This window comes from Centropristis striata, chromosome 2 (assembly GCF_030273125.1).
Source record: "Centropristis striata isolate RG_2023a ecotype Rhode Island chromosome 2, C.striata_1.0, whole genome shotgun sequence".
Classification (NCBI taxonomy): domain Eukaryota; kingdom Metazoa; phylum Chordata; class Actinopteri; order Perciformes; family Serranidae; genus Centropristis; species Centropristis striata.
The window spans coordinates 18,894,497-18,911,682 of record NC_081518.1 but is presented as its reverse complement, the minus strand read 5'-3'; the positions used below and the strand labels follow the sequence as shown (position 1 = coordinate 18,911,682).

At 39.0% G+C, this 17,186-nt stretch overlaps 1 protein-coding gene across 4 annotated transcripts in view; it reads left to right on the top strand.

Moving 5' to 3' along the window:
* The first annotated feature begins 522 nt into the window (after positions 1-522).
* cenpf (centromere protein F) overlaps positions 523-17,186 on the top strand; it is a 36,850-nt gene continuing 20,186 nt past the window's right edge. For 2 of the 4 annotated variants that reach the window (XM_059357250.1, XM_059357249.1), the window contains exons 1-20: positions 523-624; positions 1,962-2,132; positions 2,699-2,824; positions 2,996-3,066; positions 4,196-4,332; positions 5,802-5,893; positions 5,973-6,246; positions 7,131-7,333; positions 7,990-8,115; positions 8,205-8,333; positions 9,735-9,857; positions 10,543-10,678; positions 11,364-11,493; positions 11,602-11,881; positions 12,535-12,741; positions 13,794-14,002; positions 14,844-14,973; positions 15,339-15,617; positions 15,719-16,306; positions 16,437-16,610. In XM_059357250.1, coding sequence (XP_059213233.1) covers positions 1,971-2,132; positions 2,699-2,824; positions 2,996-3,066; positions 4,196-4,332; positions 5,802-5,893; positions 5,973-6,246; positions 7,131-7,333; positions 7,990-8,115; positions 8,205-8,333; positions 9,735-9,857; positions 10,543-10,678; positions 11,364-11,493; positions 11,602-11,881; positions 12,535-12,741; positions 13,794-14,002; positions 14,844-14,973; positions 15,339-15,617; positions 15,719-16,306; positions 16,437-16,610 — 3,576 coding nt within the window. In that variant the 5' untranslated portion in view covers positions 523-624; positions 1,962-1,970. The remainder of the gene's footprint in view (positions 625-1,961; positions 2,133-2,698; positions 2,825-2,995; positions 3,067-4,195; positions 4,333-5,801; positions 5,894-5,972; positions 6,247-7,130; positions 7,334-7,989; positions 8,116-8,204; positions 8,334-9,734; positions 9,858-10,542; positions 10,679-11,363; positions 11,494-11,601; positions 11,882-12,534; positions 12,742-13,793; positions 14,003-14,843; positions 14,974-15,338; positions 15,618-15,718; positions 16,307-16,436; positions 16,611-17,186) is intronic. The other 2 variants (XM_059357252.1, XM_059357251.1) reach the window with 2 other exon arrangements.

Below are 17,186 nucleotides of genomic sequence, written 5' to 3'. Positions count from 1 at the left end.
TTATAATTATCTTTATAATATGCTTTAAATTGCTTATAGCACTTTATAGTCATAGTTTTAAGCACTGATACATATTTATAAAGATGTATAACTATAATGAAAAAAAAAAAGATAAAACATTTACAATGTGGTCAAGCATCATAAGGTACCATCGTGGATTAAGTGATGCAATCATACAATATCTATATAACAGTTTTAGACAATCATCATACCAGGCAGACCAGCTTGTGAGATAATTTAAATAACTTTCCTTAGTCAGCTGTGCAAATCTTAATACATGTTCAAGGTAAGGATCTTAGATATTTTAATTCCAGTATGAAAGAGTGTCACACATGACTCATGAGCTGCTTGTTTTAAACTCAGACCACACCTTTGACTTGTGTCCAGACTGGTTTCAGAGGAAGCCTGTCTGTCTTTGGAGGACATGTGATACACAGTTACACCACATGGTGGCACTGTTGAGACAGAGGTGAACCAATCATGTGCGTCGTCTTAATGACATCACATAATCTAACCAATAGGCGTGGAGCTGAGTGAATTGCGGTTTGCCCGATGCTAGTTTGAATTTTCCACCGGGGACAACCAAACAGTTTGTGTATGTGATAAAGGAGCGTCGCGCCCAAAGTAAGTGCAGCTTTCTTCAGTTTTAACTCTTGTGGAGATTCATTTGAGCCCTTAAATTAACGTTAACATGAGCCATTTCACAGCACAGTTTGTAAAAGCCACCCGTTAATTCAAAATTTTTGCTTAAAAATTAAAAAAATGAACGTTTGCTAAAACCATATTTTCAGCAACCTCTCGGTAGGTTGAGTCTATCAGAAACCGTTGTGGCTAACGTAAGAAACACCTACGCTATTCTTCAAATTAACGATAAAATCACAGCTAAATAATATTTCAGACGTGTGTTTATTTCCACTATTTAATAACATTGCAACGTAAACATGGCAACGTAAGTTAACGGCTAACGTTAACTGTAGCGTAACGTTAGGTAATAGCAGCTAACTAACGTTGGTAAGAGATGACTGAAGGTTTAACCATAGACTGTATACAAATAAGGGTTTAACTAAGGTATTAATTAATGTGGCGTTAACGTTACTAATTATGTGTTCTGCATCAATCCAGGTAGCCTATACCGCCATGCTACCGTTAAAGTTAATTAGCTGTCGCTCTGTTTGTTTTAACAACGTGTTTCCGTTTGGCAACATAACTGAATAAAAGACCCCGCGATTATAAATAATAATAAATATATATAATATAGTTCATATTTTTAAGAGCAAGTTTAAGACTTATCCTTTTAATTTGGCTTTTACTTGAACCATTTCTTTAGAGATTTTTCTCCTCATGCATCTTAGTCTTATAACATCTTCTTTTATTTATTTGCTACTATTTATTAGTCTATATATATAGTATATCATTTTATCATGCTCTACTTCTTAATTATTTATTTATTGTTTTTATCTTTTTTAATCTAGCTTTTTTAACTTTTTATTATTTTTATTTTATTTTATCTTAACTTACTTTCTTTTTTTTGTAATTTATTTTATCTCATTAATTTCTAAGCTGCCTCCAGTATTTCCTCACTGCTCCATGTTGAGATGGATTCTCCTCAGTTTGTGCTTTGTTTTTAATAGGATGGTGGGGAGGGTTGTTTGCTTGTTTCTATGTTTGGTTATGATTATTATTATTATTATTATGTTCTCCTTTTTTATGTAAAGCACTTTGTGTTGCATCTCTCTTGTATGAAAAGTGCTATACAGATAAAGTCTGATTGATTGATTGATAAAGTACTTCTGATTTTGATTATTTAGCACTAAGCCGATGTGTTCTTGTTAGGACATCATATTGTAGAACATAGCAGTTATCCTATCGTTATTAATAATAGTGCCATTAATAAGTTTTCCAGTCATTTTTGCAGATTAGTTTTGTTCCCGCTTCTCATAAGGTGCTGTGTGTTGAGTCAGGTTGTAAACATGAGCTGGGCGGTGGAGGAGTGGAAGGATGGACTTCCAGGGAAAGCCCTGCAGAAGATCCAGGAGATGGAAGTCCAGCTGGATAAACTGAAGAAGGACAGGAACCAGAAACAGTTTCAGCTGGACTCCTTGGAGGCTGCCTTGCAAAAACAGAAACAAAAGGTCAGTGTTCAGAAGGAATGAACTGAAGAAACAGATGAATTCAACTATTGAATCCCTTTGGCTAATTATTGTTGCAATCTACTGTTATAATTAAATGGATATTCTACTTGGAAAAAATACAAGAAAATGATCATTTCTTATAGGGCTGGGCGATATATCGCTATAAAAGATGTATCGTTATATTTTTAAACTTGATATGGAATTACACCATATCACATATATCGATATAGTTCAAATTTGCATTGTGATCCTTGCTCCAGGCAAGCTGCAGCTTTTATTTAAGATATTTTTTATTTAAATGTGCACTTTATGGAGCTTTGATTTCTTTAAAAAAAAAGGTTCTCCTGTTGTTATACAGTATTTATGTTCACTTAAATGAACGGTTTCAATAAACTTACTTGTGACATGTCATATTTGACTTTGACTGAACATTAATCTCACTTTGCGATAAAAGTATTGGGATATATATCGTATATCGATATTCAGCCTAAATATATCGTGATATGACTTTTGGCCCATATCGCCCAGTCCTAATTTCTTAATGATCTGTGTTTGTGATTCCCCAGGCGGACAGCGAACGCTCTGAGACCTCTGCTTTGAAAAGAGAGAACCAGTCTTTAGTAGAGTCGTGTGACTCGTTGGAGAAAGCCCGTCAGAAGGCCGTCCATGACCTCGGGGTCAAAGAGCAGCAGGTCAGTTACATGTGAGAGAAAGAAAAATCAGCTGCAGTTTATTGTCATTTAGTTCATTCAGTTCTAGGGTATGGGTTTGTCAAATCAAAGATCAGTAGCAGACGATCTTTTACAAAATGCAATGTACAGTAAGGAAAAAAATCCTTGATTAAATCCTTTTCCTGAACCCAGGTGAGCTACCTGGACGGTCAGCTGAACTCCTGCAGGAAGACCATAGAGCGACTGGAGCAGGAGCTCAAGAAGTGAGTTCATGCTCTGTTGATATGCATTTATACTGAGTAGAAAGGGAGATTTACACTGTAGCTCCTGCACCTTGTTAGTGAGTTGGGTATGGAGTAAGTCATACTTAACATTAATAGATATAAACTATTCTGCACTACAAAGCAAATAGGCAGTAACTATGCAGAGTGCAGAACTGAGAAAAATGACTTTAAAGTTATCCTGTCATCCAGTAAGTAGTTGTAGGTAGATTATTAAACATGTGGCTGCTTTGTTACTTTATATTAGCTTATTCTTTGTACAATCCTCACATTTAATTTTATATTTTACCCCTGTTTTCCAGTTACTGTATTCTTGCTTTGTATTACTTACCAAAAACGTGGCACCATACCAAGGAAAAAGGCAGTAGATTCTCCAAAAACTATTTTGCCACAACTTGGGCTCTGGGTGTGTTAGATGCACTGTATTTGAAATAATTGGAACTGTTTGTTTTCCTGAACATGGATATACCAAACCCAAACTAATTTGACCATTTTAGGTCAATGTTTTTCCACCCGGAAGTTGTTCTGGTGCTGAAACGGCTGCTTAAAGTCTCACATTGCTAAACTGTATCAAGGCCACATTATTATGTGTGAGTATTAGATTATTGTGTGTCTGGCGGTGTTTCTGTATCTGTAATGTAGTATCTGCTATACCTACAAATCACATTAATGTTAAAGCACTGCAAAACAGCTTTTCTTTGAAGCAATATAGGCAAGTTAAACTCCAATTCAACAGAGCAAAACAAAATAATTTTGCCTAAGTGTTTCTAAGGCTTTTCAAACACTTGTGATGATAACTAAGGCAAACAAGTTGACGATTTTATATGGTGCAGTATCTGTTTTTGTTAGGTAAAACATAACAAGAATACAGTAATGGATGATACTGTACTCTTTTTGCAGTTTCTGTACAAATGACTACCATTTTTCTCCAAAACGACACACATTTGAGATAAGAAGTTTTGTCATATAACAAAGGATGCCTTGAATGTCATGAAAATGATAATAACACATTTTTGACCAAAAATGCAGTTACTACCTTTTTGCTTTGTAGGGCAGTACTGGTGTAAAGCTCTGAAATCCAGATTCCTGAATGTCTTTTCCATCTGCTCAGGTACAAAAATGAACTGGATCGCTCCCAGCCTGCTGGCTCCTCCTCCTTGTCATCATCATCCTCTGACATTCAGCCCTACACCACTCCACAGAAGACTTTCTCTACCCCAGCTCCTGTCTCAGCCTACAAACAGCACGGTATTTGACCTTTTGTTACTCTCCGGTTGCTGCTGTATGTACCTCATTAATTCATGCCATTAGATTCTTCTTCTTTTTTTTTTCCACCTCAGCTGTTTGGTTTCCAGATACATGCGTACCTGTCATCCTAATATTGCAATGCAAATGTTAGTGATATTGCTGCTGCTTGTCTGCTTGAGGTTTTTGTATACCAAAATTAGATCTTTTTTTTATCCCATTCTGACTTACACAAGGTTATACATGCTTTTATCTTCTCTCGCTGGACTTCTGCAATGGACTGTATACTGGAATCAGTTAGAGCTCCCTCCACAAACTCCAACTGGTGCAGAACGCTGCTGCCCGAATTTTAACAGGAACCAAAAAATATCACCACATAACTCCAGTTTTAGCAGCTTTGCACTGGCTACCCATTTTATTCAGAATTTATTTTAAAATTCTTTTACTCACATTTAAAGCTTTAAATGGCCTTGCCCCTATTTATATCTCTGATCTTCTGGTCCCCTATGTCCCAATGCGTACATTGAAATCTGTGGATGGGGCTCTACTGGTGGTTCCTAGATCCCGGCTGGTGACCAAGGGTGACCGGGCATTTGCTGTTAGGGCCCCAAGTCTGTAACTCTCTACCCCTTGAGGTCAGACAGTCTTCATCACTAGCCTCTTTTAAATCCCTACTGAAAACTTTCTTTTATCGCAAAGCCTTTTTAACTATTTAATCTCTTGGTTGTTTTCTCCCCCAGCTTGTGCCACTTTCTATGTTTTGACATTTGTGATTCCAACTTGTTTGCATTGCACTTTACTTTGCTTTGTTGTTTTATTGTATTTCCACCATGTTTTTATCTCTTGCCTGTAAAGCACTTTGTAACTTTGTTAAGAAAAGTGCTTTACAGATAAAGCTTATTATTATCATTATCATATATCAGGGTTGGTACGGGTGCTTGAAATCCTTGAAAATGCCTGCGACTCGCCTGCGACTTGCCTGCGTCTTCTTGTTTCTGAGATGTTTCTTGTTGCTCTACCCTCTATCTTCTTACTGAAGGGAGTTTTTCTAATTCCTAGTGGATGTGAGTGCTCCTGAAGTATTTGTGGGGCTTTCCTCCTAGTTTGGGTCGTGTTTAGTTCCACCAGCTGCCGGTTGATGATTTTTGTGAGCTTTCTTTTGCTCCTAGATTCCCATACTAGTATGTTTTATGAGATTAGCAAACTACTTTTAGTTTGCTAAAAGTGTAATACCATTGCTGGTGGTATGGTTATGTGAAATTACCCCTTTTAGTATCAAAGTACTCATCTAAAATATGCCATTTACAACCATTGAAAGGTCCTGGAAAGCTTGAAAATGGACCATGAAAGTCCTTTTTAAAAGGGCTTGAAGTTGACCACTGAAAAAGTGTACGAACCCTGATATATGGTCTATATCTAAGTATCTCCGAATGAGTTTGCCCTAACATGATGTTTACATTCGTGTTGTATAGATAACAGACTAGATGAGCTTCAGGAGAAATATGCCCAGGAGGTAGAAGACAGAAAAAGACTGGAGACTGAACTCAAAGTCCTGCAGGTCAAAGTGGGTATTTTAAAAATATTTTTAAGGTGTGTGTTTTTTTTCCATTGTAGTTGCTGATGTTAACGTATCTCCTCTCTAGCTGTTGAATCAGTCCTCAGTCAGTGTAAGCCACAAGGACATTGCCGCCCGCCAAGCTGGATCTTCCATATTCCCATGGCAAAAGCAGGATCCGTCCCACAGCCGCCTGTCTCAGGATGCAATGGAAACGCCTCTAAAGAGGCGGGGAACATCCCTGTGGGACGCCCACGAAGAGACGCCTATTAAAACGAGCCAACGGATGAGCTCTTCCACAGTAGTGCAGAGTCCCTGTGGATCGTCCCAACAGACGGAGCAGCTGAAGACCATCAACCAAGGTGGACTGTTTATCATTTGTTTTTTTAATTAATCTCTGCTAAATGAATAATAATAATAACAAGCAGTACCAAACGGGCCCTCGCAGTACACGCGTGTCGGTGCATGCTGCCGTCGGGGTGTGTGCGTTACAGGGGCCGGTCTATAGCACCCCTGTGAGTTTCATTGCCTTAAGTCTTATGGTCTGGGCACAGTGCCAAATATTAGCCAAAACGCACTTTCCTTTATTATAGCGCCACCTAGTGGTGGAAATTCAGGATGACAATATATTGTAAAAAAATTTGCCCTGTGTGACTTATATTTAAAGTTTCATGAGTTTTGGGGTATGTTCAGGCAGTGAAAAATGCGATCATTTGGGAAGAAGAAAAAAATAATATTAATAAAAAGAAAAATTAATAATCATTCGAAATACAATAGGGACCTCGCAGGTCCTCGCGGGCCCTAATGAATACTTTATTTTTGGATAGGGATAGTGCACATTAATGAACATCGATAAACATCTTTATGAATATGGATTAAAGCAAAGCTGCTAGTTTGCATCCGTAGTGCCTAAAGAAATAAAAATAAATACAAGTATAAAAGACAGCAAGTACATAGGTAAGATACAAATAGAGGAGAAAACACACACACACAACACATACCAGACCCAGACAGGATGCAATAAAAAGTAATGTTCAAGTCGTCTCAAGTCCAGTTAGTGGTCACAGTTTTGATGTGATTTGAGCCAGTTTCAGGTTTCCTTTAAAAGAAGAGTAAGTGGGACATTCCCTTATTAAAAAGAAGTGTTTTGTATGTTTCCATGAAGCTTAGGGAACCTTTTATTTTGAGTTTAACATCCTGATCATGTCTAGCAGCAGGACTTACATTTTCCCGCTCTCTCCATCAGAGCTGCGTGGCCGTGTGTCAGAGCTGGAGAGGAATCTGTCCAGTCAGGAGAAGGAGATCCGTAGCCAGGCCTCCAAGCTGCAGGAACTACAAACCCAACTGAACCAGGCCCGCAAAGAGCTGACAGAACGGGACAGAGACCTGGCCAAGAGCAGCCAGGAGCTGAGTCAGGCCACAGACAGACACCAGCAGCTGGTGGCCAAGGTAGACGTCACTGATTTTATTAATGTTTAGTTAACCCTCTGGGCTCTGAGCCTATTTGCTCTATATATACCACATAATATTTACTATAGCCATGTTTGGTATTTGGTATTTTCTCAGCACAACTTCAACATGATCTAACAATTATTTTTTCATTTTAACCCAGTGTATTAACATATTGAGTCCAAAAATCATGAAATCTGAAATAAAATGATACTATTTAAGACAATAAAAACTACAAATATGCTCAATGAACTGTTTCGGACTAAACAAAATGTAAACGTAGGTTGCAAATATGAACATATAAAGGTAAAATTCAAATATAATAAAACTATACACAAAGAAATTACAATAAAAACATGTTTATTTATAGGAGCAGTGTTGGATGATTAGACCGTTTTTTCCATTTTTGTAAAATGCCACAGCTGCCTCGTCCCATCCTACTTTTGTACTTGAATAAATAATTTTGTACTATCAAATTAAAATGATAATTTCTTTGGTTTTACATGACCTCGGAACGTCAAACAAATCATAGACCCCAGAGGATTAATAATGTTAATGTTTTGATGTTTTTGTTTAATTTCTGTTTGATTACATGTTTATAACAGGTAAGGTGGATACAAAATCATGTCAGTGACTGAAAGCGATGTTGTTTTTAGTGTTCTTCAGTGGAGCAGAAGCTAAAACAGGTGTCGGAGGAGATGAACTGTCAAAGACACAACGCTGAGAGCTGCAAACGAGCACTGGAGCAGAAACTCAAGGACCAAGAGAGAAACAGTCAGAAGGTCATTAGACGTTTTATCAGATATTCTCAATAGACAGGAATTATTATTATTTTTTTTAATCAAAAGTTTTGTCTGTATATTTTGTGTAGGAGCTGGCCCAGCTGCAGACTGCTCATCAGGCTTTGGATCAGCAGCTGAACCAGACCAGAACCAAACTAACCCAGGAGATCCAACAGTCCAAAAAAGACCTTAACGTAGTGCAGGCCGACGTGGAGAAGGTGACTATAACACTCTCTTCTGCTCTTCCTTCAACTACTCTGATTCACTCAGCTGTCAGTAGTAGAAAAACACTGACTGATGTCTTTCTGCTCTCATTTCCTGGAAGATTTCAGTAGAAACTCCAACTCATTTTCTGTCTATTGAAGGGTTTATATTAGGGCCGGGACTTGATTAAAATGATTAATCTACCGTAATTAATTAGAGGCTTTATAATGAATGAATCGAAATTAATCACATTTTAATCGCATATAAATATTTGACCTGAGAACAGTGAGAAGTATTTTTTTTCACATGGATTTTTAGTATACCATTGAATAATGACTGAATACATAAGCTTAAGCAACAAAAATATTGTTTATTTTTGTTCAAGTCCAATGAACAGTGGCAATTTTTGCCATTAACTGTAGCAATAGCATATTTAGAAATATAGTACATTTCAGAAAATTCAGGTAGCCTATAGGTAGGTAGACCTTCTGTAAACTAGAATACTTTGGTTTTTTAAGTAAAACACAATCCACGCTAGCTGCCACACTAGCCGCTAGCTGCTATATGTTTTGCATTGAGGTGATACTTGAGGCTGGATGTGCTGCGGTGATATGTGAATTCCCTGTTGCATAGCAACACAACCACGCTCTTATCGATGCTTCCATCCGTTGTTTTTTTGTAACAAAATGTCCCATCATCCACGGGGCCAACCAAAGCGCTCTCATCAGCTTCTTCCTTCATGTTCACTGTGGTTTGTTGTTGTCTGAACTCATGAACGCTAGTTGGTGCTCCAGTATAATCGGTCCGCCTGAAACTCATCCAGTGAGAAACGTTCTGCGGTGCAAAAGTAAGAGATTAAAATGCGTCAATTTTTTTAACGCGTTAATTTTTGTGTAATTAATTAATCTCCCGGTCCCGGTCCTAGTAATAACCCCATGGTAAAGCCTACATTTTGCCTATATTTGACAGCTGATGGCTGAAAATCTTTTAACAAAGATAAAGAGTCAAATAATATATATGGCTGCCTGATAATAAGGTCATTGTAGAGTAACTTAATCTTAGTTTATGCAGTAAACCAGTTGTGAGTCGCTGAAGCAGCAGTTATAATTTAACATATCTCAGTTTCATTTGTATACTTTTGCATGAGTAGTGTCTGAGCAGTATCGTGGCTGTCATGTCTTTGCTGTTCATGCAGTCCAGAAAGGTGACTTGTTCAGAGGGACATCATCTATGAACATATTAAACACATTATGAGCTCACTAAAAAAGGCTTGTGTTGTAATTTTTACCTCTGTGTACCTAAAGTCCCGGCCAGTTTATATATGTGATATTTTTGCCAAACTTCTCCGACTTTCTGCCCTTGTATGTGGTTCTTACTTCCCATCTTCACTCTTCTGTCCTCTTGCTCCTTACCAGATGTGCTTCCAGAAGAGTCAGATGGAGAAGGAGGTGGAGGAGCAGAAACAGAAACTGCTGAGGTCAGAGCAGAGCCTCCAGGCCAGTCAGACCAAAGAGCAGGACCTCCGCAAGAAAATGGAGGTGGGTTTCTTTTAGTATCTTTAAATAATCTGTGAATAGCTCTTTATCTTTGTCTGTTCAACCAAAATCTAACACTTCAGGATTAATTTATCTCGACTAGGGTTGTCACGATACTAAAATTTTCAACCTGATACCGATACTCAGGAAAATATTCGATACTCGATACCATTTTCGATACCACAAGGATAAAAACAAAGATCCCAAAATTATTAACAAGAAAAATGCAACATGTAAAAATGAACAGAACCACAGGTTAAATATTTATAATAAGAAACAGAAAAAAGAAACTGCAACTATGATAACAAGCTTCAGGTCTGAGGTAGTGCAAAAAATAAATAAATACAATAAACAATAACAATTAGAACAATATTTTGAGGTTGTATGCTGTGCATACTCAATATTTGGAAAGCTTGATAAAAAAATAACAATAACTTTAGTGTTCATTCCTTGGCTAGGTATCGATACTTTTGAAAATGAGTATTGTATCCGGATACAACGTTTTAGTATCGATACTTTTTTGAGTATTGATACTTTTGGCTACCCTAATCTCAACACAACAAACAGGTCTTCTACCTAATGTTTTCTATGCTTTACCTGCCAGACTTTTTCAATCTCTGTCTCAGCCAGTTTGTCAGCATCTTCTGCTGCTACTCATGTTCTCTCCACACTGTCGTCTTCCCTCCAGGAGCTGCAGAAAGAGAAGAACAGTGTGACTGTCCAGCTGGACCAGAGCAGCAGGCGTCTGAGTCAGCTGGAGGAGGAGAAGAAGAGCGCCGACCAGAGCTTCAAACGCACTCAGGGATTACTGGACGACCTTAAAGGTACATTAGTTGTAGGAATGGCAATGAAAACAAATTATTATTATCTGAGTTTAACCCTCTGGAGTCCATGAAAGCACCGGAGCACGACTTCTTCATGACGTCACAACGTAAAAACGTTCAGCAGCATGGAGCCCTGCTCTCAGCTGAACTCTAAAGTTTTGGCTTTTCCACAAGTTTCCATGTGCAATTTAATGCATCAACCCTTTTTTATCAGAGATTTTTCTAATTTAGCTTTGTGCATTTAGCATTTGTAATGCAATCTTTTGTGTTTACTGTTTTTTTGTTGTTGTTTTTTGTAATTTCTTTGTGTTTTTATCTGGTTTTTTTGTAATTTCTTTGTCTGTTTTTTGTATTTGTATTGCGTTTTTGGCGTGTTTTGAGAGTGTTTGTATGTGGTTTTTGTAATTTTGTGTGTGTTTTTGGTTTGTTTTTCATGTTTTACGTGTGTTTTTTGTACGTTTTTTTTTGTGTTCAAAATGTTTATCCAGTATGCAAAATGAAAATAGTCAGGTGAGGTTGTGCTGAAAACAATGATACCAACACGTCATGGTAAAGATTTTTAAGTGGTTTATACAGGCAGAATGAAAAGGAGTCAAAAACCGACAAAATAGCCCCAAACTCCAAAGATTTAAGTAATGTGAATGCTTAGGCATCTAAGGATTAACTCTGTTTTTTTGCTCTTCAGCTAAATCTGAGGGCCAGTCGGAAGAGCTGAAGAGACTTCAGGTGAAACTGGAGCAGCAGACTCAGGCTTCAGCTAGAGAGCTGGAACACCTGAAGAAGACCCTTTCTGATGCAGAGACCAAACATGACAGGTAGTTTTAAATAAGAACATTCAGTTGCACTTCATGAAAAAGTCAAAACATACTACACTATATTTTACCTGTCTTTCAATCATGGTCAATATGTTTGTCACACTGTAGATGTCAGAGTGAAGTGCAGAAACAGAAGCAGGAGGCAGAGAAGCTCACCAACAGACTGACAGTCTTAGAAAAGGAGAGCCAGGACCTGAGATCCCATCTCACTGTGAGTCAGAACGAGGCTAAGGAACTGAAACAAGAGCATCAAACTCTGCTGGAGTGGAAGAAAGAAAAGGAGACCTTGATTAATGAAACGGAGACTGTGCAGAAAGACCTCACTGACAAAATAGACAACTTGGAGAAAAGCCTCATCTCGCTGAATGAAGCTAATGATGACGTTAAGGTAAGGTGCTGCTGGTTTGGGTTTGTTTTACATTTACAAATTATGTATTTCTAACCTTCTGGAGTCCATGAAACCACCTGCACATTACATAAGCAACGTGGAGTCTTGCCTAAAGTTCTGGCTTGAAACTCCATACCAGATCTTCTTTTGATTATATTCGGCCAAGTAAGACCAGAGATAATGTCAAATATATTTAGTATAAAAATATAGAACTAGCGATTATCCTCATTTTACCCGTTATGTTAATTTTTTTAATTTATATTTATTTATTTATTTAAACCTGTATTCATATTTGCAACATGTACATTTCTGTGTGTGAAACATAATTTTCAAGATCAGATTTTATGTTTTATGGGTTAAAATTTTTATCAAGTAAGTCAAAGTTAAAAATGAATTATCAGGATGTATAGTTGAGGTTGCGCTGAAAAAACTGATACCAACATGGCATGGTAAAGATTTTCCAACAGGTTTTTTAACGGACATAATAGCCAAAGATTTCAGAGCGTTAAAAACAAAGTTTGCCAGACTGAAGAAAACAACAATTCTATTTAATAAAGTATTCCTTTCCTGTGTTGCCCAGTGCATTCTAGAATGTGTTGCTTCGTTATCAGTAGAGATTCTGTGGGCTGATGTGTTTCTACTCACTATTGTAGAAGCAGCTGACGAGCGTAGAGGGAGACAAGGCCAATCTGTCTGCTCACATCGATTCCCTGAAGGGAGAACTCCTCAACAAGAGCACAGAGCTGGAAGAGAGGGAGCATCAGTACAACCAGCTGCAGTCTCAACTCTCTGAGGCTGGACACAAGCACACCAAAGACCTGGAGAACGTTGCAGTGCAGGTGGCTCAGCTTGAAGTACAGGTGATTTATTCTATTATTACTTTCTTTTAAAAGATTTTCCAGTAAACTTTACATTTTGAAATGTTGAATACGTTCATTGGGAAACATGGCACCCCTTCCGTTTTGTAGTGGAATTGGCTGAAAAGAGTCTGCATCTCTGTCTATCTTTTAAAAAGAGATTAAAACAAAAACTACTGTTGAAATATGTGTAGCTCCAGCCTGGGTCGCTTGTTTTGTTTTGCTGTTCCAGTGTCTGATGTGTTTTTGTCATTGTGTCTGAACTTGATACTCTTTGTACTTGTAATTAATTAAATTAATGTAATTACTTTTGGGGTGAGGTATTAGCCTGGGTATACCCATACTGCCTTGCGCGCTCGATTTCATTTCGAACCTGCAGGTGGTCCGGCAACCACGGCTGTTTCTTGGCCCTGTTTTAGAGATCCAATCACAGAGCAGGGAGGGACGGCAAGACGATGATGCGTACTGTTGGACAGACGGAAGCTTGTAGTTTTGTAGTTTTCTTAAGGATCCAACATGGCTGCAGCAGACGCGAAACTTTCTTTGGATCTAGCTGATGGCGTTTTAAATAGTTTAGAGCAAAAGTTTATTTTAAAAGAAGAACAACGTTTGACTTTACACTCCTGTTTCGCCACGAAAAAGGATGTTTTTGACTTGCTTCTGACAGGATTTGGCAAAAGCCTAATCTACCAACCAATAGCTTGTTTCCAGACTAATCTCATTTGTGATTAGTCTGGCATTAGCCAGGCTAGTTAGGTATAGGAATCAGGTAGAAATAGGAATTATTATTTTCATAATGTATTGTTATTTTGATGTTCTGGGCCCCCGTTTATAAGCTACCAATAGATTTTGGGCTTACCCTTTTTACAAGATCATGTTTTGCTGTATATTATTATTTGAAATTTTTATTTGGATTTTAAAATGATTTGTAAATAAATTATTAAATGATAAATCAAATGATAAATGACGTCTCTGCACCACTACAATATATTATTTAGATTGAGATTGAGAACATATTCCTAGTTTGGCCTGGTGCTTATTGTTCCTCTGAACAGGTCAAAGGTCTGGAGTTGCGTTTGCAAAAGGAAATGAGTCGAGCAGAGCAGGCTGAGAGGACCAACACAGAGCTGCAGGAGGAGCACCAGGCAGCCTGCGACCTGGCTCGCTCCAAAGACCAGCTAGTGGAGTTGGGCCAGACGGAGATCAGCCAGCTGAGAGACAGCCTCAGTCAAGCCACTGCACAGCAGGAGGAGCACACTGCCAGGTGGGAGTTTTTGTTCACAATTTAGGGCGTTTTCACACCTGAAAGTCTGATCCAAGGTCCGTGTTCTGTTACATTGTATACATTTGGTCCTGTTGGTTTTGGTTTCACACTGCAAAAGGAATAACAGACTTTACAAGACAATTCTACTGGACACGTCATCTCCCTGTGTTCAGTGTTACTTTCTTAATGTGTTTACACAAAATGAATCCAGCGAGCCACCTTTTACCTGTGGTAATACTTTTGCTGGTCTTTTGCTACCAGCAGCACCAGCTAAATGAGCAATACGTGAGAGTGCTTGGTATTCACAAGATGAGCCTCCTCATCATGAGAAAACTGTATCGCCGTCGTCAGGAGAGGAGGAGAAAACGGCTCGCAAGTAAAAAAAACTTCCTGTCATTGATACGAAGGTCCGAACTATAAAAATAGTTGTTTTCACGCTATTTAAGGTTCGGACCTTGGTTGGTTTGGTCCGGACCGAGACCACCTCTTTTGGTCGGGCCAAACTTTGGTCTTTTGGTGCGGACCGTGCTCCGCGGCACCTTTCACACCTGGAATTTAGGTTGGGATCAAACTGTAAAGTCCTAAAGTCCGGACCAAACGAGATAGGTGTGAAAGCGCCCTTAGATTGAACTCTTTTGCCAATACTAGAGCCCTGTGATAGAACCTGACCTTTACAGACTGTATCAATAGAAACGTTCTGAGTCTCTGAGAGCTGTTGCTTTTACACTACCCTGCATCTCTGTATAACAGCAGATTGCAGGGATACTAGATGTCTTCTATGACAACTGTATGCCACTGTTTTCTTAGAGGAGCAATAGCTTTTAACATACATGTCCACCAGGTTGGCAGAGGAGAAGGCAGCTCTGCTGAAGCAGTGTGAGGAAAGTGTTTCAGCAAAGGATGAAGAGACGGAGCAGCTCAAATTGCAGCTGGAGGAGATCCAGCAAGAACTGCTGCTCACCAAGAACCAGGTCTGCTTTACTCAACTGCAACACATTTAGGAAACAATCAGTCTTTCTCTCGTTTCTTTTGGAGTTTGAACTTTCATAGACATTTTTGAGGTTGTATTTATAGATGTTATAATGGATTGCAATATATTGTAAGATACAACACATTTGTATATCAAAGTGTCTTTACTATCATACATTTCATACTCGCATAATAACATAGTTAATGTCTTGTGTGCTGGAAGATTATTATTATTCTGACTGAGTATGCAGTGTTTCTAACTTTAGTATCAGATCCATTATTATTCTGCTTTATAATGCTGTTTAACATGCTTCAACTTTGAGTTTGGTATCTCTTTAACTAATCAAATATTTTGTTTGTGTTTCAGGTCAGTTCCACAGATCAGCTCCTGAAAGCCCAGGAGCAACTGGGAGCTGAGCTACAGAAGCAACTGAAGGCGCTGTCAGACAGTGAAGAGCAACACAAGAAGATGCATGAGAAGACCTCAGAAGAGCTCAGACAATTGGAGGAGGAGCTAAAGGATCTGCAGAGCAGCTGCGGAGAGCTGGAGGAGCAGCTCCGACAGGCTGAAGCTCACATTTTGTCTCTGGAGAAACAAAAGGCTGAGCTGGAAAATGCAGCTCAAGAGTCAAAGAAAGAGGCTGAGGTAAAATATTGTAAATACTAAACAAATGTATTGTTTGTTGTACATTTTGACTGATCAAAAATGCTCTGCTTTACTAACAAATGATAATATTTTTTCTTAAGATCATCCAGCAGGGTCATACTGAGCAGATCAACAACCTTCTGGAGCAGAAATCTTCCTTAGAAGAGGAGCTAAGTGCCAGCAGAGAGGCAGCTGAGAAGCTCCCAGTCTTGAAGAATGAAATGGATGTGGTCAGCCAGTCCAACAGTGATCTAAAGAAGCATCTAGAAGCTCTTGAGAAGAGTCACTCCTCCGCTGTTGAAATAAAGTTGAACCTGGAGAACACCCTGACTGAGAAGGTGAATCTGATCCTTACTTTGGAGAAGGAGGTGGAAGAGCTCACAGAGAAGAGCAGCAAGGAGTCAGAGAGTCGTGCTTTGGAGGCTCAACATTTCCTCGACAAAGAGAAGATGCTCAAAGAGAAGCTCGAAGCCGCCAAGAAATCACTAAGTGCTGCTAAAGTGGAAGCAAGTTCTCGACGGGAGGAGATTAAGAGCATGAAGACGACCCTGTCGGCTGCTTCACACGGCTTAGAAGAGAGAGACGACACCATTAAGAGTCTGAAGGAGAAGCTGAACAAGGCCGAGGCAGAGCAGGCCAAGACCTCCGATCTCCTCAAGGAGAAGGTGGTTGCCATGAACAAAATCAAGGTTGGTTCCTGAACCATATGATGTTGGTCTTGTCTGGTTCAGTCTATTGTAAGAAATGGTAGATCAGAAGAGGTCATCTCCAAAAAAAAGATTGAGTCTTTGTTTAACTCTTCTGATTTTTGACATAAAGGTGCAGCTGGAGATGCTGCAGATGGACCTGGAGGACAACGAGACCGCCATGAATTCTTGTGACAGTCAGGTGGAGGAACTGAAGGGAACCATAGAGTCACTGGAGGCCCAGCTAGCTCACAACCAAACCCAGATGTCTGACATGGAGGTCAGGCTGGAGGACAGCAAAGCACAGGTAGAGCCATCATCTTCCATAAAGGCTTATCACTATCATTCTGTGCCACAGATTAATACTGAGGACATGCTCCAAGATTCTTTGCCATATTTGACCCACGATTCCCAGTTTGGCTTTTGTCCAAAGCGACTTACAATAAGTGCATTCAATAGGGTACTAGACATAGACCACAGGAATCAAGTAAATAGAGAAGTTTAAGAGCCAACTGTGATTGCTACAGGAGTGAAGAAAAGAAGAGCATTTAAAATAAATATATATATATATATATATATATATATATATATATATATATATATGAAGATGTTTAGCTGTCTGAGGTCCTGATGTTGGTGGGAGTCTCCAACTGTTTGGCTGATGCAGAGCGGAGAGGAAAGGCAGGGGTGTAGGGTTTGACAAGGTCCTGGATGTAAGTAGGACCTGAACCATTAGCAGCGGAGTACGGCAGAGCTAGAGTTTTGAAGAGTATCAGCCACTGGTAACCAGTGGAGGGAGGGAGCAGTGGTGTTGATTGAAGACCAACTGAGCAGCTGCTTTCTGGATGAGTTGCAGAGGTCTGATGGCTTTGGCAGACAGACC